The sequence below is a fragment of the Oryx dammah genome, unplaced genomic scaffold, assembly GCF_014754425.2.
Source record: "Oryx dammah isolate SB20612 unplaced genomic scaffold, SCBI_Odam_1.1 HiC_scaffold_23, whole genome shotgun sequence".
NCBI classification, from domain to species: domain Eukaryota; kingdom Metazoa; phylum Chordata; class Mammalia; order Artiodactyla; family Bovidae; genus Oryx; species Oryx dammah.
Genome location: NW_024070207.1, coordinates 74,995,409 through 75,014,402, shown reverse-complemented (window position 1 = coordinate 75,014,402; position 18,994 = coordinate 74,995,409). Strand labels below are relative to the sequence as shown.

Genomic DNA, 18,994 nt, shown 5'->3' with positions numbered 1-18,994 from the left:
TTGTCTATTCAATGTTTTTCTTATTTTTTTGAGGTAAGTTTGTATTGCTATAAACTTCCTTCTTAGAACTGCTTTTGCTGCATCTCACAGGCTTTGGGTTGTCATATTTTTGCTGTCATTTTTTACCTAGGAATATTTTAACTTCCCTTCTTCCTTCAGTAACCTATTCGTTACTTAGAAATGTATTGTTTAATCTCCATATGTGTGCTTTCACAGTCTTTTTTCTTCTGTAACTGATATCTAGTTTCACAGTGTTGTGGTCAGGAAAGATGCTTGATATGATCCCAATTTTCTTCAGTTCACTTGGGCTTGATTTGTGATCCAAGATGTGGTCTACCCTGGAGAATGTTCCATGTTCACATGAGAAGAAAGTGTATTTGGATGGAATGTCCTGAATATATCAATTAGGTCCATTTTGTCTAAAGTTTCAATTAAGGTTTGTGTTTCTTTATCAATTTTCTTATTTGATGATATGTCCTATAGTATAAGGGGGATGTTACAGTCGCCTACTATTATTGTGTTACTGTCAATTTCCTCTTGTATGTCCGTTAGAGTTTGCCTTATGTATTGAGGTGTTCTAATGTTGGGTGCATAAATATTTAAAATTTTTATGTCTTCTTGGATTGATCCCTTGATCATTATATATTGTCCTTTTTTATCTCTTGTAATATTTTTTTATTTTAAAGCCTGTTTTGTCTGATATGAGAACTGACACTCTGGCTTTCTTTTGATTTCCATTTGCATAGAACATCTTTTTCCATCCTCTTACTTTCAGTCTTTATCTGTCGCTAGATCTTAAAGTGGGTTTCTTGTAGACATTATATATATGGGTCTTGTTTTTGTATCCATTCAGCCAGTCTGAGTTTATTAGTTGTGGTGTTTAATCTGTTTACATTTAAAGTAATTATTTTTATATATGTTCCTACTGGCATTTTCATAATTGTTTTGGTTTGTTTTTGTAGGTCTCTTCTCTCTCTTGTGTTTCTTGCCTATAGTAATACCTTTAACATTTGTTGTAAAGCTGGTTTGGTGGTGCTAAACTCATTTAAATTTTGCTTGTCTGTAACACTTTTGATTTCTCTATCAGTTTTGAATAAGATCCTTGCCAGGTAGTGCAATCTTGGTTATAGATCTTTTTTTTCTTTCAGTACTTCAAATATATCCTGCCATTTCCTTCTGGCCTGCAGTTTCTACTGAAAGATCAGTTGTTAATCATATGGGTTTCCCCTTGTACATTACTTGTTCCTTTTCCATTGCTGCTTTTAATTTTTTTTCTTTGTATTTACTATTTGTTAGTTTGATTAGTATGTGTCTTGACATGTTTCTCCTCGGGTTTATCCTGTATGGAACTCTCTGCGTTTCTTGGACTTGATTGACTATTTTCTTTCCCATATTAGGGAAGTTTTTTTTTACCATAGCCTTTTCAAAAATTTTCTCAGAGCCCTTATTTTTCTCTTCTTCATCTGAGACCACTATAATTAGAATGTTGGTACATTTAACATTGTCCCAGATGTCTCTGAGGTTATCCTTAATTATTTTGATTCCATTCCTTTATTCTGCTCTTCAGCAGTTATTTCCACCATTCTATCTTCCAGCTCACTTATCTGTTCTGCCTCAGTTATTCTAGTATTGATTCCTTCCAGAGTACTTTTAATTTCAGTAATTGTGCTATTTGTCTCTTTATTTCCTCTAGGTCCTTGTTAATTGTGTTAATTTATTCTTGCATTTTCTCCATTCTATTTTTGAGGCCTTAGTATGTCTTTAATGTCATTACTTTGAATTCTTTTTCAGGTAGTTTGCCTACTTCCTCTTCATTTATTTGGTCTTGTGAAATTCTACCTTGTTCCTTCATTTGTGCTGTATTTCTCTGTTTTTTCATTTGTTTCTAACTTAATGTGTTTGAGGTCTTCTTTTCCAAGGCTTTACGGTTGTATTTCTTCTTCCTTTTGGGTTCTGCCCTCAATCGTTAAGATTGGTCTAGTGGTTGGTGTTACCTTCATGTTGGGGGTGACTTGTGCCTGCATTTTCTCCCCTCTGATAGGCAGGGTTGTGTGAGGTGGTATATTTTGGAGTGTCTGAGGGAATACTGTCTGCTGATGATTATTTTTGTGTTTTTGTCTTCTTTGTTGCTTGGGTGAGGCATCCTGCACTGGGTGCCATCAGCAGCTGTGTGATACTAGGTTTTGTATACAGGTGTAGGCCTTCATGGAATTTCTCACTAATTAATACTCCCTGGGATTAGGAGTTCTCTGGCACTCTGAGGTCCTGGATTCAGTACTCCCACTCTAAAGGCTCAAGCCCAATCCCTGGTCAAGGGACTGAGATTCCTCAAGTTGTTTGTTATGGCATTAAATGGGATTAAAACAAACACACAGAGATAAATAACAAAACATTAAAAGAAACAAAAGACCAACCCAGACAAATGGTAAATACAAATCAGACAGATAATTACAAAAACAGTGGAACATGTATACATACTTACACACACACAAACATAACAAAAATATTCCAAATAAATGAAAGTACAAGAGATTGACTTGGCAAGCAAAGGAAACCAAAAATATATCAATCAATTAAAAACAGAGTCAATTAAAACTTAAACTGGAAAACAGAACCAAAGCAGAGTGCCATTTGGGGAATAAAGCAAAGAAAACAAAACAAATTAACAAACATGATGAAAAAAGAAGAATTAAATAAGGGAAAAAAGAAAAAGAAAAGGAAGAAAAGAAGAAAAAAGAAAAGTGAGATTAAATAGAAATATGCAAAAATGATTTAAATATATTAAACCACTACAGCAGGAAAAGAGTAATTTTTTAAAAATTCAAACAGAAGAAAAACAAAACATTCAAAAAGGAAAAAAAAAATCCACAGCACCACAGAAGGCCAGTGCAGAGGTAAAAGTATATAATGGAAATGAAGATTGTGATTTTTTAAAAAATAATAAAGTCTCAAGGTCATTATTCTTAGTTGTGGAGTCAGTTGCCCATGAATGAGGTTGGACCAGTGCCATGTAAAGGTTTCCTGGTTGGGGGCACTTGTGCCTGTGTTCTGGTTGATGGAGCTGGATCTCATCTCTCTGATGGGTAGCACCATGTCCAGTAGTAGGTTTTGGGATATCTGTGGGTTCAGTGTCACTTTGGGAAGCCTGTCTGCTAGTGTGTAATGTTTTGTTTCTATTTTCTTGAAGGATTAGCATGGCGTATCTGGGTATTGGTGCTTGCTGTCCTTTGGGTGGGTTTGGCTTTGGTGTTGAGATGGAGGCCTTTTGGGGGTCTCTCATCCATTAATGTTCCCTAGGGTCAGGTGTACTCTAGTGGTTCAAAGCTTTGAGCTTGCGTCTCTACCTCAGGGGTTCAGGCTCATTGCCTATTTTAGCTCCAAGACCTCACAAGCCACACAACACAAAAGACAAGTTCCCTATACTAGTGGTTAAGGCAACACTCAGCAGCCCAGAATACTCAGTGAAACCTACACCAAAGTTTTCTAATACTTCTAGGAAGGTCTCTGAAACTTGTGGGCAGCATGGAGTCAGTATCACATCTGGCCTCATTTCAGTTTACAGTTGCTCCTAAAGTTCACAGTTTCTCCTACAGTCCACAGTCTGTTCCCCACCTGGACAAAAGAGAGTGAAGGCTGAGGCTCATTAATGCTCACTTGCTCTCTTGGGCTGGGGAGAGAGGAGGATATGGCAGCCACATATAAGTTGTACAGGGGAATGCCTGTAAAAGTAGTAAGCTGTTTGATGCTGTTACAGTCTAAGGCAGCTTGTGAATTTTCCCAGAGAAAACTGGGGTCTAGGGACCCCAGTTGATGGGTCTCTAGAAAGAGCCAAGCTGTTTAAGTTCCCTGCAAGGTGTGGGCAGTAACCTGTGCCTGCTCATCGCCTGGTGCTAGCTGCAACCTCTGGGATTGGGAACATATCAGTAGTGTTTTGTCTGTTGCTTCCAGCACCTTTCCTGGCTTTGGCAGTGGCAGGCATGTCTAATTCCACAGCCTTGTCAAAGTAGCACTCTCAGCACATATCGTCATGGCCACCAGCCCCCTACCTCTCCCTGGAATCTTCATTGGAGCCTTGGCTCCTTGCACGGCCACTCCCCCATTCCAGGTTGGGGCTTGTGAGCTGCTTATGGGCTGAAAAGTGCTGTTAGGCAGCTTTCTCAGTATTTTGCCTTCTGAGTCGCTGCTGTTGCACAGCACTCTGAGGTTTCACAGCTCCCTTCTTGGTCTCACCTGTGAGGGGTTTTATAAGTGCTCAGAAACTTTTCTTCCTTCATGATTCCCTCCCTCTCTTGGGGCACAAGCTCCCGCCCTGAAGTCGTGTGTGTGTGTGTGTGACCTCATTCAGAGGAGATATGCTTGCCTTTATTGGAGGTTTGGGGTTTTCTGCTTTCATTTAGAAGTTGTTTTCTAGGACTTGTTCCATATTGTGATGAATTTTTTATGTATTTGTGGGGAGGCGGATGATCTCCCCATTTTACTCCTCCACCATCTTCTTCTGTCCTACAATGCTAGTTTAACTCTATAACCCCATCTGGAATCAGAAACTTAGAACTGGAAGGGATCTGTGAGTAGTACCACACTTCCTTTGACAGAGAAACTGAGGCCAGGAAAGAAATATCTTATCCAAAGTCACACTGTGAGTTTGTGGAGGAGCTGACTTAAGAACTCAGGAGTCCTGAGACCCTGGCCATAGTTGAATCTGCAAGCACAACCATTATACATGGTTCTCTGCTGAGGCAGAGTAAGAGAAAACCCTTGCAATAGGAAGCTGCCATGTACCAAGGCATACCTGGTAATAGAAGGCAGGGACAGGCTTTTTGAACATACCTCTTGTAACTGAGATTCTTTCTTTTTTGAAGACAGATGTAAGTGCCGATCCAGCAAGGAATAAAACCTCTCTCCATCCTTTTCAAATTTCTTTTTCCGCTCCTAGAGGTGAGAGAGAAGGTAAAGAGTAAGATGTCTGTGATTTTAATTCAATCTGCTCAGAAATGAGAATGAACAACACAGTGTCAGAAAAGCAAGTCAGGATTTTGTCTCAGCAGTTTCAGCTTCTTCAAATATAACCTTGAACAACTTCACCTACGCAAAGGGTAGTTACTATTGGTATAGCTAAAGGCTCTGGGAGCTAGTGCTCAGACAATGGCACTTAAAATTCACCTATATACCAGTTAACTTTTTTCTCTCCTCAATATTTTTCACATGTATTAACTACATTAATTTTTGAAAAGAAGAAGAAGGAACACAATATTCAACAGTGAATATGCCTTTCAAATGTTAATCTACAATGCATTTAGACAGTCTAATAATAAGTAAAACATTTCCAAGAAAATTGGAATGTAAGACTGACTCTGTAAATTATAAGTTCTTTGATACTGTTTAAGCATTTCAGTACTACATGTTAAAAGATGATGTTAAAGATATGGAAAAATCCTGCAAGGCTTCACTGAAAATCAGGAGTTGAAAAGCCTTATCAGGGATGGATGACTCACTTGTTATTTGTGTTGAGCTCTCTGCCTCTCAGCACAACAATTAATAGAAATCACACAGTCTCCAAAGGAGCACTAAGAATGCTAGCTTGTCACAGACTAATGCTGACATCCTGCAATGCTCTCAGCACCACATTGGGAAATTCATGTAAAAGGCTTGTGTTGTCACATAGGAAATCTAAACTCACTGAGTACCTATAGCGTGCCAAGTATTAGATGAGGCAGAGCAAGTGACACACAGAAAAAATATATATATACCTCACCCGTGGTTTATTTCTAGAGACAATCTACTGCTGGACAGGAAGCCAGGGCAAAACTGAGTGACCTCTTATGTGTCAAGAATGTGCTTTTTACATAAACACAAAATGAATTAAAGACGTAAATGTAAGACCAGAAACTATAAAACTCAGAGGAAAATATAGGCAGAACACTCAATAACATAAATCTAAGTAAGATCCTCTCTGATCCGCCTCCTAGAATAATGGAAATAAAAACAAAAGTAAACAAGTGGGACTTGATTAAACTTAAAAGCTTTTGCCCAGCAAAGGAAACTATAAGCAAGGTAAATAGACAACCCTTAGAATGGGAGAAAATCAATGAAACAACTGACAAAGGATTAATTTTCAAAACATACAAGCAGCACATACAACTCAATACCAGAAAAACAAACAACCCAATCAAAAAGTGGGAAAAATACCTAAACAGACATTTCTCCAAAGAAGACAGACAGAAGCCTAGCAAACACATGAAAAGATGTATAACATTGCTCATTATTAGAGAAATGCAAATCAAAACTATAATTAGATATCATCTCACACCAGCCAGAATGGCCATCCTCAAAAAGTCTACAAACAACAAATGCTGGAGAGGGTATGGAGAAAAGGGAATGCTCTTACACTGTTGGTGGGAATGTAAATTGATACACCCACTATGAAAGATAGCATGTAGATTCCTTAAAATACTAGGAATAAAACCACCATATGACCCAGCAATCCTACTCCGAGGCATGTACCCTGAGGAAATCAAAACTGAAAGAGACACATGTATTCCATTGTTCATTGCAGCACTATTTACAATATCTAGAACCTGGAAGCAACCTAGGTGTCTATCGACAGAAATGGATAAAGAAGCCGTGGTATATACACATAATGGAATATTACTCATCCATAAAAAGGAAGACATTTGAGTCAGTTTTGATGAGGTAGATGAACTTAGAACCTAGAACAGAGTGAAGTGAGTCAGAAAGAAAAAGATAAACACCTTATTCTAACACATATATACATAATCTAGAAAAAATGGTACTGAACAACTTACTTACAGGGCAGCAATGGAGAAACAGACATAGAGAATAGACTTATGGACATGGGGAGAGGGGAGGAGAGGGTGAGATGTATGGGAAGAGTAGAAAGAGTAACATGCTGCTACTGCTGCTAAGTCGCTTCAGTCGTGTCCGACTCTGTACGACCCCACAGACGGCAGCCCACCAGGCTCCCCTGTCACTGGGATTCTCCAGGCAAGAACACTGGAAAGAGTAACATAGAAGCTTACATTACCATATGTAAAATAGATAGCCAATGGAATTTGCTATATGGTTCAGAAAACTCAAACAGGGGCTCTGTATCAACCTAGAGGGGTAGGATGGGGAGGGAGATGGGAGGGAGGTTCAAAAGGAAGGGGATATATGTAAATCTATGGCTTATTCATGTTGAGGTTTGACAGAAAACAGCAATATTCTGTAAAGTAATTATCCATCAATAAAAAATAAATTAATTTTAAAAAATGCTAGGAATGAAACCACCATATGACCCAACAATTCCACTCCTAGGTATATACCCTGAGAAAACCAAATTGAAAAAGACATATGTATCCCATTGTTTACTGCAGCACTATTTATAATAGCTAAAACATGGAAGCAGCCTAGATGTCCATTGACAGATAAATGGATAAAGAAGCTGTGGTTCATATACACAATGGAATATGACTCAGCCATAAAAAGGAACATATTTCAGACAGTTCTAGTGAGGTGGATGAGGTTAGAGCCTATTATACAGAGTGAAGTAAGTCAGAAAGAGAAAGATAAATACCATATTCTAATGCATATATACGGAATCAAGAAAAATGGTACTGAAGAATTTATTTACAGGGCAGCAATGGAGAAACAGACATAGAGAATAGACTTATGGACATGGGGAGAGGGGAGGAGAGGGTGAGATACAAGGAAAGAGAAACACAGAAACTTACATTCAGTTCAGTTCAGTTGCTCAGTCGTGTCCGACTTTGTGACCCCATGAATTGCAGCACACCAGGCCTCCCTGTCCATCACTAATTCCCAGAATTCACTCAAACTCATGTCCATCGAGTTGGTGATACCATCCAGCCATCTCATCCTCTGTCGTCCCCTTCTCCTCCTGCCCCCAATCCCTCCCAGCATCAGAGTCTTTTCCAATGAGGCAACTTTTAGCATGAGGTGGCCAAAGTACTGGAGTTTCAGCTTTAGCATCAGTCCTTCCGAAGAACACCCAGGACTGATCTCCTTTAGAATGGACTGGTTGGATCTCCTTGCAGTCCAAGGGACTCTCAAGAGGCTTCTCCAACACCACACTTCAAAAACATCAATTCTTTGGTTCTCAGCTTTCTTCACAGCCCAACTCTCACATCCATACATGACTACTGGAAAAACCATAGCCTTGACGAGACGGACCTTTGTTGACAAAGTAATGTCTCTGCTTTTTAATATGCTATCTAGGTTGGTCATAACTTTCCTCCCAAGGAGTAAGTATCTTTTAATTTCATGGTTGTAATCACCACCTGCAATCTTACATTACCATATGTAAAATAGATGACCAATGGAAATTTGCTGTATGGCTCAGGAAACTCAAACAGGGACTCTGTATCAACCAAGAGGGGTGGGATAGGGAAGGAGACTGAAGGGAGGTTCAAAAGGGAGGGGACAATGTATACCTATGACTGATTCATGTTGAGGATTGAAAGGAAACAACAAAATTCTGTAAAGCAATTATCATTCAATTAAAAACTCAACTAATTAATTTAAAAAATAGAGATAATTCATTTTTTTTTAAAGAGGAATATGTATTTTAACCAGAGGGAAAAATGTCAGAGAGGAAGCTAACATTATCTCAGGCCTAAATCAGGCCAGGCAGTTTGCTAGGTATTTAAAATCTTTATCTCATTAAGTCTTCACAACCCTGAAAAGTACACACTGTAAAGAAAATTAAGGTTCAAAGAAGGTGAAGTAACTTGTTGAAGGTTGCATTATATCCCAGTCTACTTTATTGGACCTAAATCAAATCCCTTATGATTATACAGTGGAAGTGAGAAATAGATTTAAGAGACTACATCAGATAGATAGAGGGCCTGATGAACTATGGACAGATGTTCATGACATTGTATAGGAGTTAGTGATCAAGACCATCCCAATGGAAAAGAAATGCAAAAAAGCAAAATGGCTGTCTGAGGAGGCCTTACAAACAGCTGTGAAAAGAAGAGAAGAGAAAAGCAAAGGAGAAAAGGAAAGATGTAAGCATCTGAATGCAGAGTTCCAAAGAAGAGCAAGGAGAGATAAGAAAGCCTTCCTCAGTGATCAATGCAAATAAATAGAGTACAACAACAGAATGGGAAAGACTAGAGATCTCTTCAAGAAAATTAGAGATAGCAAGGGAACATTTCATGCAAAGATGGGCTCAATAAAGGACAGAACTGGTATGGATCTAACAGAAGCAGAAGATATTAAGAAGAGGTGGCAAGAATACACAGAAGAACTGTACAAAAAAGATTTTCACAAACCAGATAATCATGATGGTGTGATCACTAATCTAGAGCCAGACATCCTGGAATGTGAAGTCAAGTGGGCCTTAGAAAGCATCACTCTGAACAAAGCCAGTGGAGGTGATGGAATTCCAGTTGAGCTATTTCAAATCCTGAAAGATGATGCTGTTAAAGTGCTGCACTCAATATATCAGCAAATTTGGAAAACTCAGCAGTGGCCACAGGACTGGAAAAGATCAGTTTTCATTCCAATCCCAAAGAAAGGCAATGCCAAATAGGGCTCAAACTACCACACAATTGCACCCATCTCACATGCTAGTAAACTAATGCTCAAAATTCTCCAAGCCAGGCTTCAGAAATACGTGAACCGTGAACTCCCTGATGTTCAAGCTGGTTTTAGAAAAGGCAGAGGAACCACAGATCAAATTGCCAACATCCGCTGGATCATGGAAAAAGCAAGAGAGTTCCAGAAAAACATCTACTTCTGCTTTACTGACTATGTCAAAGCCTTTGACTGTGTGGACCACAATAAACTGGGGAAAATTCTGAAGGAGATGGGAACACCAGACCACCTGACCTGCCTCTTGAGAAACCTATATGCAGGTCAGGAAGCAACAATTAGAACTGGACGTGAACAACAGACTCGTTCCAAATAGGAAAAGGAGTACGTCAAGGCTGTATATTGTCACCCTGCTTACTTAACTTATATGCAGAGTACATCATGAGAAATGCTGGGCTGGAGGAAGCACAAGCTGGAATCAAGATTGCCAGGAGAAACATCAATAACCTCAGATACGCAGATGACACCACCCTTCTGGCAGAAAGTGAAGAGGAACTAAAAAGCCTCTTGATGAAAGTGAAAGAGGAGAGTGAAAAAGTTGGCTTAAAGCTCAACATTCAGAAAACAAAGATCATGGCATCCGGCCCCATCACTTCATGGGAAATCGATGGGGAAACAGTGGAAACAGTGTCAGACTTTACTTTTGGGGGCTCCACAATCACTGCAGATGGTGATTCCAGCCATGAAATTAAAAGACGCTTACTCCTTGGAAGGAAAGTTATGACCAACCTAGATAGCATATTCAAAAGCAGAGACATTACTTTGCCAACTAAGGTGCATCTAGTCAAGGCTATGGTTTTTCCAGTGGTCATGTATGGATGTGAGAATTGGACTGTGAAGAAAGCTGAGCGCCAGAGAATTGATGCTTTTGAACTGTGGTGTTGGAGAAGACTCTTGAGAGTCTCTTGGACTGCAAGGAGATCCAACCAGTGCATTCAAAAGGAGATCAGTCCTGGGAGTTCTTTGGAAGGACTGATGCTAAAGCTGAAACTCCAGTACTTTGCCCACCTCATGTGAAGAGTTGTTTCATTGGAAAAGACTCTGATGCTGGGAGGTATTGGGGGCAAGAGGAGAAGTGGATGACAGAGGATGACATGGCTGGATGGCATCACCAACTCGATGGACATGAGTTTGGGAGAACTCCGGGAATTAGTGATGGACAGGGAGGCCTGGTGTGCTGCAATTCATGGGGTCACAAAGAGTCAGACACGGCTGAGTGAATGAACTGAAATGAACTTCATTTTACATTGTCAAATAAAGTTCAGATAATCATGAAAATAGTTTTTTAGGAGACTTATTAATAATTGAGGAGCCTTGACAAATGACTTAGCCCCAACTCAGATACCAAACACTGGAGATAGAGATTTTCACACAAAAGATAGGTAGGCAAAACTGTTCCTCCAGGTGCTGAATCTGTTTAAAGTAGCAATTGTTTGAAGAAAGCATGAAAGCCAGAAAATGTCAGTAACTTCTCTAAGAATAGATAAAGTTCTGTGCATCACTTTTTCCTCCACTTCCATTTTTAAAATTAAAAACTATGAGAAAGAATTCATGTATCATAAAATTCACCCTTTTTAAGTAAATAATTCAGTTTTTAGTATATCAACAAAGTTGTCCAACCATCACTCTTAATTCCAGTATACTTCAATCACCTCAAAAATAAATCCCATACCTACTAATAATCATTCCCTGTTTTCCTCTTTTTCTCCTCAAAAACCACAACTTACTTTGTGTCTCTCTGAATTTGTCTATTCTAGACATTTCATATAACTGGACTCATACAATATGTTGCCTTACACTTAAAATAATGCTTTTAATGTTTATCCTTATTGTAGCATGTATCAGTACTTCATTCCTTTCTATGGCAAAACAATATTTGACTATATGACTAAATGGATATACCATATGTTCTTTATGAATTCTTCAGTTGATGGACACAAGTTATTTCCATTTGGGGGTGGTCATAAATAATGCTGCTATGAATATTCACATACAAGACTTTATGTGGTTATGTTTTAAATTGCTTTGAGCATATACATATGCTCAGTAAAATTAGTCATATGGGTGACTTTATTTTTAATTTTTTGAGGAACCATCAAACTGTTTTCCAAAGTTGGTGTTTCATTTTACATTCCCCACAACAATGAATAAAAGTTTCAATTTCTCCACATACTCATCAATTCTTACTTTTTGACTATACAGAATCCAGCGGGTGTGATGCAAAGATGCATTCACTGTGGCTGCATTCACATTTCATTTCCCTAATGACTAACAGCATGAAATGTCTTTTCCTAAGATTACTGACCCTTTGTATATGAAGTTAGCCCATGAACAACATGGGGGTTAGGCACGCCAAACCTCCCTATAATCAAAAATCTGTGTATAACTTATAGTCCATCCTCTGAACACATGGATCCTCCACATTTACAGTTCCACATCTACAGATTCAACCAACAGATTTTGTAGCACTGTAATATTAAATATCAAAAATATTGGCATATAAGCAGACCTATGAAGTTCAAACCAATGTTATTGAAGGGTCAACTATATATTCCTTGGAGAAATGTTTATTGAATTATTTTGCCCATTTTTAAATTTGCTTCTACCTTTATACTTCTCCAAAGACACACAGATTGCCAAAAAGTACATGAAAAGATGTTCAACATCACTAATAATCAGAGGAACGTAAATCGAAGCTACAATGAGGTATTATCTCACATGGGCCAGAACGGCCATCATCAAAAAATCTACAAACAATATATGCTGGAGAGGGTGTGGAGAAAAAGGAACTCTCCTATACTGTTGTAAATTGGTACAACCGCTATGGAGAATACTATGAAGGTTCCTTGCATGTGCGTGTGCTCAGTCACTTTAGTCATGTTTGACTCTTTAGGAACCTATCGACCCTAGCCCACCAGGCTTCTCTATCCATGGGATTCTCCAAGCAAGAATACTGGAGTGGGTTGCCATGTCTTCCTCCAAGGGATGTTCCTGATCAAGGAATCAAAGCCAAGTCTCCTGCGTCTCCTGCATTGGAGGCAGATTCCCTACCCACTGAGCCATCTGGGAAGCCCATGAAGGTTCCTTAAAAAACTATAGCGCTACCATGTGCTTGTGTGTGCTCAGTTGTGTCTGACTCTTTGTGACCTCGTGGACTGTAGCCTGCCATGCTCCTTTGTCCATGGGATTTTTCAGGCAAGAATATTGAAGTGGGTTGCCATTTCATCTTCCAAGGGATCTTCCTCCCAAGCTAGGAACTGAACCCCCATCTACCTGTGTCTCCTGCATTTCAGGCGGGTTCTTTACCCACTGAGCCATCAGAAAGAGCAACCATATGATCCAATAATCCCACTACTGGGCATATATCCAGAAAAACACACACACACAATTTGGAAAGATGCATGCACGCTGATATTCATTGTAGCACTATTTACAACAGCCAGGACATGGAAGAAACCTAAATGTCCATCAACAGAGGAATGGATAAAGATGATGTGGTACATATATACAATGGAATATTCCTCAGCCATAAAACAATGAAATGTTGCCCGTTGCCACAACATATTAATAGATGTACCTAGAGATTATAATACTAAGTGAAATAAGACAGAAAAAAACAAATATTATATGATATCACTCATGTGGAATCTAATTTTTAAAAAATGATACAAATGAACTTATTTACAAATAAGAGACTTAGCAGATATCAAAAACAAACATGGTTATCAAAGGGAAAATATAATGGGGGCAGGATAAATCAGAAGCTTGGAGTGAACACATACAAACTACTATATATAAGATAAATAAGAAACAAGGATCTACTACATAGTACAGAGAACTCTATTCAATATTCCATGATAACCTATATGAGGAAACAATCCAAAAACTAATATATGTATATATTGGAGAAGGAAATGGCAACCCACTCCAGTATTCTTGCCTAGAGAATCCCATGGACAGAGGAGCATGGTGGGCTGCTGTCCATAGGGTCACACAGAGTCGGACACGACTGAAGCGACTTAGCATGCATGCATGCATTGGAGAAGGAAATGGCAACCCACTCCAGTATTCTTGCCTGGAGAATCCCAGGGACAGAGGAGCCAGGTGGGCTTCCATCTACTGGGTCGCACAGAGTCAGACATGACTGAAGTGACTTAGCAGCAACAGCAGCATATGTGTGTGTGTGTGTGTGTGTGTGTATAACTGAATCACTTTGCTGTACACCTGAAACTAACACAACATTGTAAATCAGCTATACTCCAATAAAATTAAACTATATAAAGGGAGAATGTATTATATATTCTGAATACTAGATGTGCAAGAATTTTATCACATTCTTTGGGCTGTCTCGGCAGTTTGTTGGTAGCATCCTTTGAAGCATAAACATTCTTAAATTTGTGAAGTCTAACTGGCCTATTTTTTTCCTTTGGTTGCCGGTGTTTTCGTGTACTATGTCAGAAACTTGCCTGATATAAGGTCATGAAGATTTGCCCCTATGTTTTTCTCACCTAGATGAGAGTTTTATAATTTTCAGTTCTAAATTTTTAACATAGTATGATGTAGGGCTCCAACTTCATACTTTTGCAGGTGAAAATCTAGTAGTGTTACCATCACATGCCCAAAAGATCATTCATTCCCACTGAATTGTTTTGGCATTTTCTGAAATATCAATTAACCATAAGTGTATCCATTTATTTCTGGACTCAGTTCTATTCTATTGATCTATAAATCTATCTTTATGTCAGCACCAGATTATGTTGATTACAATAGGTTTGTGGTAAGGTTTAAATTTAACAATTGTGAATCTTTTTCAGGATTTCTTTTTCCATTTGGTTCTATGCAGATTTTAGGGTCACCATATCTATTTGTGCAAAATGGCCAGTTGCTATTTTGCTAGAGATTTACACTAAATTTATAGATATTTTGTATTACCATCTTAACAACAGCACCTTTCAATTCATGAACATGGAATGTCTTTCTATTTATTGAGGACCCCCTTAATTTCTTTTAATGATGTTTTGCACTTTTTAGTATACAAGTCTTACATTTATTCTGTTAAATTTTTGTGTCAGTACTTGAATCTTTTTGATACTACTGTAAACAAGATTGTTTTCTTAATTTAATTTTTAGTTTGTTCATTAATAGTGCATAGGAAAACAATGTATTTTTGTATATTGATCTTGTACCCTGTAACCTTGTTAAACTCCTTTATTAGTTTTAATTGTGTGTGTATTCCTTAGGATTTTCTATATATAAGATAAAGTCATTTGCAAATAGTGAGTTTTATTTTTTTTTTTGATCTTGCAAGGTGCTTTATTGAGTAAATTTCCTGCTTATAACCATCCCCCCCCCAGAGCATATCATCTCTATTAGTTTACTTGCAGGTCTATTTCTTTTTTTTAATTTATTTATTTTAATTGGAGGTTAATTACTTCACAATACTGTATTGGTTTTGCCATACACAGAATAATAAATACTGTATGGTACCTCTTATATGTGGAATGCAAAAATTAAAACAAAGTAGTGAATATAGGCTCACAGATACATATAACTGACTAGTGATTACTAGTGGGGAGAGAGAAGAGGAGGGAATTGAGAAATACAGATTATTACGTATAAAATAAGCTACTCATGTATATGGTACAACACTGGAAATACAGTCAATTTTCATAATAAATATACATGAGGTATAACCTTTAAAAGTTGTGAATCACTATATTGTACACCTGTAACATATAATATTGTGGGGGCTCCCCAGGTGACTCAGTGGTAAAGAATCTGCCTGCTAATTCAGGAGCCAAAGGAGATGTGGGTTAATCCCAGGTTTGGGAAGATCCCCTGAAGGAGGAAATGGCAACCCACTCCAGTATTCTTGCTGGGATAATCCCATGGACAGAGGAGTCTGTGGGGTCTCAAAGAATCGGACAAAACTGAAGTAACTGAGTATGCATGCAACATATAATATTGTACATCAAATATGCATGCATGCTAAGTCACATCAGTCATATCCGACTCTGTGCAACCCTATGAACTGTAGCTTGCCAGGCTCCTGTGTCCATAGGATTCTTCAGGCAAGAATACTGGAATGGGTTGTCATGCCCTCCTCCAGGGGATCTTCCTATCCCAGGGATCAAAACCCTGTCTCTTAGTTCTCCTCCATTGTAAGCCGGGTTCTGTACCACTATGGCCACCTGGGAAGCCAGTACATCAAGTATACTTCAGTTAAAAAAAGAACTTTCATTTCAGGGTCAGTTTGAATGAAAGTGCCAAATGTAACAGAGGCTCTAATCAAGAGTCACTTTTTATCCTCAGGTCAAAGCACTACATTAAGACACTACTGGACTGATGGATAAAGGAAAGAAATCGTTGAGAAGACACATTTGCCAAGCACAATGTGAGACACTTTAATAATGTTATTTAATTGAAATATTCATATCAACTCTGAATGTTAGGTTTATTTTCAAATTTTATTATTGAATAGAAATTTATTCAGAATCACAGACTGAAGAGAGGAAATAGAGCCTAGGAACTTGACTGCATCATCACACTCAATGCTCACATGACCACTTCAGTATTCATGGTTAGGACTATTTATTAAAGTTTTACATTATTCAAATAATCATCTAGTTTCATGTAGGAGATTAAGACAAGAAGCAATCATTAGCCCTCTTTCTCATATTGCCTCAGTTCCTTTCAGTCGCTCAGTCATGTCTCACTACTTGTGCTCCCATGGACTGCAGCATGCCAGGTTTCCCTGTCCATCACCAACTCCTGGAGTTTACTCAAATGCATGTCCATTGACTGGTGATGCCATCCAAAAGTCTCACCCTCTGTCTTCCCCTTCTCTCACATTCAGTGTTTCCCAGCATCAGGGTCTTTTCCAATGAGTCAGTTCTTCACATCAGGAGGCTAAAGTATTGGAGATTCAGTTTCAGCATCAGTCCTTCCAGTGAATATTCAGCACTGATTTCCTTTAGGATGGACTGGTTGGATCTCCTTGTAGTGCAAGGGACTCTCAAGAGTCTTCTCCAACACCACAGTTCAAAAGCATCAATTCTTGGATGCTCAGCTTTCTTTGTAGTCCAACTCTCAGATCCATACATGACTACTGGAAAAGCCACAGTTTTGACTAGATGGAACCTTTGATGGCAAAGTTGTGTTTTTGCTTTTTAATACGCTATCTAGGTTGGTCATACCTTTTCTTCAGGAGCAAGTGCCTTTTAATTTCATGGCTGCAGTCACCATCTGCAGTGATTCTGGAGCCCAAAAGAATAAAGTCTGTCACTGTTTCCACATCTAATTGCCATGAAGTGATGGGACCAGATGCCATGATCTTAGTTTTCTGAATGTTGACTTTTAAGCCAACTTTTTCACTCTCCTCTTTCACTTTTGTCAAGAGGCTTTTTAGCTCTTCTTCACTTTCTGCCATAAGGGTGGTATCATCTGCATATCTGAGGTTATCGATATTTCTCCTGGAAATCATGATTACAGCTTGTGCTTCATCCAGCTCGGCATTTCACATGATATAATCTGTGTATAAGTTAAGTAAGCAGGGTGACAATACACAGCCTTCAAGTATTCCTTTTCCAATTTAGAACCAGTCTGTTGTTCCATGTCCAGTTCTAACTGTTGCTTCCTAACCTCCATACAGATGTCTCAAGAGGCAGGTCAGGTGGTCTGGTATTCCCATCTCTTTCAGAATTTTCCACAGTTTATTGTGATACACACAGTTAAAGGCTTTGGCATAGTCAATAAAGCAGAAATAGATGTTTTTCTGGAACTCTCTTGCTTTTCGATGATCCAGCGAATGTTGGCAATTTGATCTGTGGTTCCTCTGCCTTTTCCAAAACCAGCTTGAACATCTGGAAGTTCACGGTTCACATATTGCTGAAGCCTGGCTTGGAGAATTTTGAAAATTACTTTACTAGTGTGTGTGAGATGAGTGCAATTGTGCGGTTTGAACATTCTTTAGCATTGCCTTTCTTTGGGATTGGAATGAAAACTGATCTTTTCCAGTCCTGTGGCCACTGCTGAGTTTTCCAAATTTGCAGGCAACAGATGTGAGAGTTGGACCTAAAGAAGACTGAGCACTGAAGAATTGCTGCTTTTGAACTGTGGTGCTGGAGAAGACTCCTGAGAAGACTCCTCCTTTGGACTGCAAAGAGATCAAACCTCTCAATCCTAAAGGAAATCATTTCTGAATATTCATTGGAAGGACGGATGCTGAAGCTGAAGCTGAAGCTCCAATACTTTGACTATCTGATACTAAGAGCTGACTCATTGAAAAAGACCGTGATACTGGGATAGACTGAAAGTAAAAGGAGAAGGGGGCAGCAGAGGATGAGATGGTCGGATGGCATCATCAATTCAATGGACATGAGTTTGAGCAAACTCTGGGAGATAGTGAAGGACATTGAAGTCTGGCATGCTGCAATCCATGGGGGTGCAAAGAGTTGGACTCAACTTAGCGAATGAACAACACCTGCATGTATGATAATTGTTTATTTTGGGCCTCATTTCACTGATTGATTTTTCAGAAAAACTGACATAAATCTTTTTTTTTTCCTTAGTCCTATGCCTACTACCATTTCCAGAGTTTTCTGTTGCTGTCAGTTCTTGAATCTTGAGGATTCTGTAATCTTGGGCTTCCTAGGTGGCTCAGTGGTAAAGAATCATCCTAACAATGCAGAAGCAGAGAAGGCAGTGGCACCCCACTCCAATACTCTTGCCTGGAAAATCCCATGGATGGAGGAGCCTGGTGGGCTGCAGTCTTTAGGGTCGCTAAGAGTCAGACAGGACTGAGCGAGTTCACTTTCATTTTTCACTTTCATGCATTGGAGGACATGGCAATCCACTCCAGTGTTCTTGCCTGGAGAATCCTAGGGATGGGGGAGCCTGGTGGGCTGCCGTCTATGGGGTTGCACAAGGTCAGACACAACTGAAGTGACTTAGCAGCAGCAGCAGCAACAATGCAGAAGATGCAGGAGAGATGGGTTCAATCCCTAGGTCAGGAAGATCCCCTGGAAGAGGAAATGGCAGCCCACTACAGTATTCTTGCCTAGAAACTCCCATGGACAGAAGAGGCTGGCAGGCTGCAGTCCATGGGTCACAAAGAGTGAGACATGACTGAGTGAATGAGCACAAGGATTTTCCACTACATGTATCCCTTATTTTACTTTGCTTTCTTGTGTTTCACAGATATTATATTTTTTAACAAATTGAAGTTTTATGACAACCCTGTGTTAAGCAAATATTTCAGAACCAACTATCCAACAGTATTGGCCCACTTCTTGTTTGTGTGTCACATTTTGGTAATTTTTGCAATATTTCAAAATTTTAAATTATTATTGTATTCATTATGGTGATTTGTGTTCAGTGA

At 38.9% G+C, this 18,994-nt stretch overlaps 1 protein-coding gene across 3 annotated transcripts in view; it reads right to left on the bottom strand.

Annotated features, from left to right (window-relative positions):
• OPHN1 (oligophrenin 1) overlaps window positions 1-18,994 on the bottom strand; it is a 567,594-nt gene that overhangs the window by 320,187 nt on the left and 228,413 nt on the right. For all 3 annotated transcript variants that reach the window (XM_040265770.1, XM_040265772.1, XM_040265771.1), the window contains exon 6: window positions 4,828-4,929. In XM_040265770.1, coding sequence (XP_040121704.1) covers window positions 4,828-4,929 — 102 coding nt within the window. The remainder of the gene's footprint in view (window positions 1-4,827; window positions 4,930-18,994) is intronic.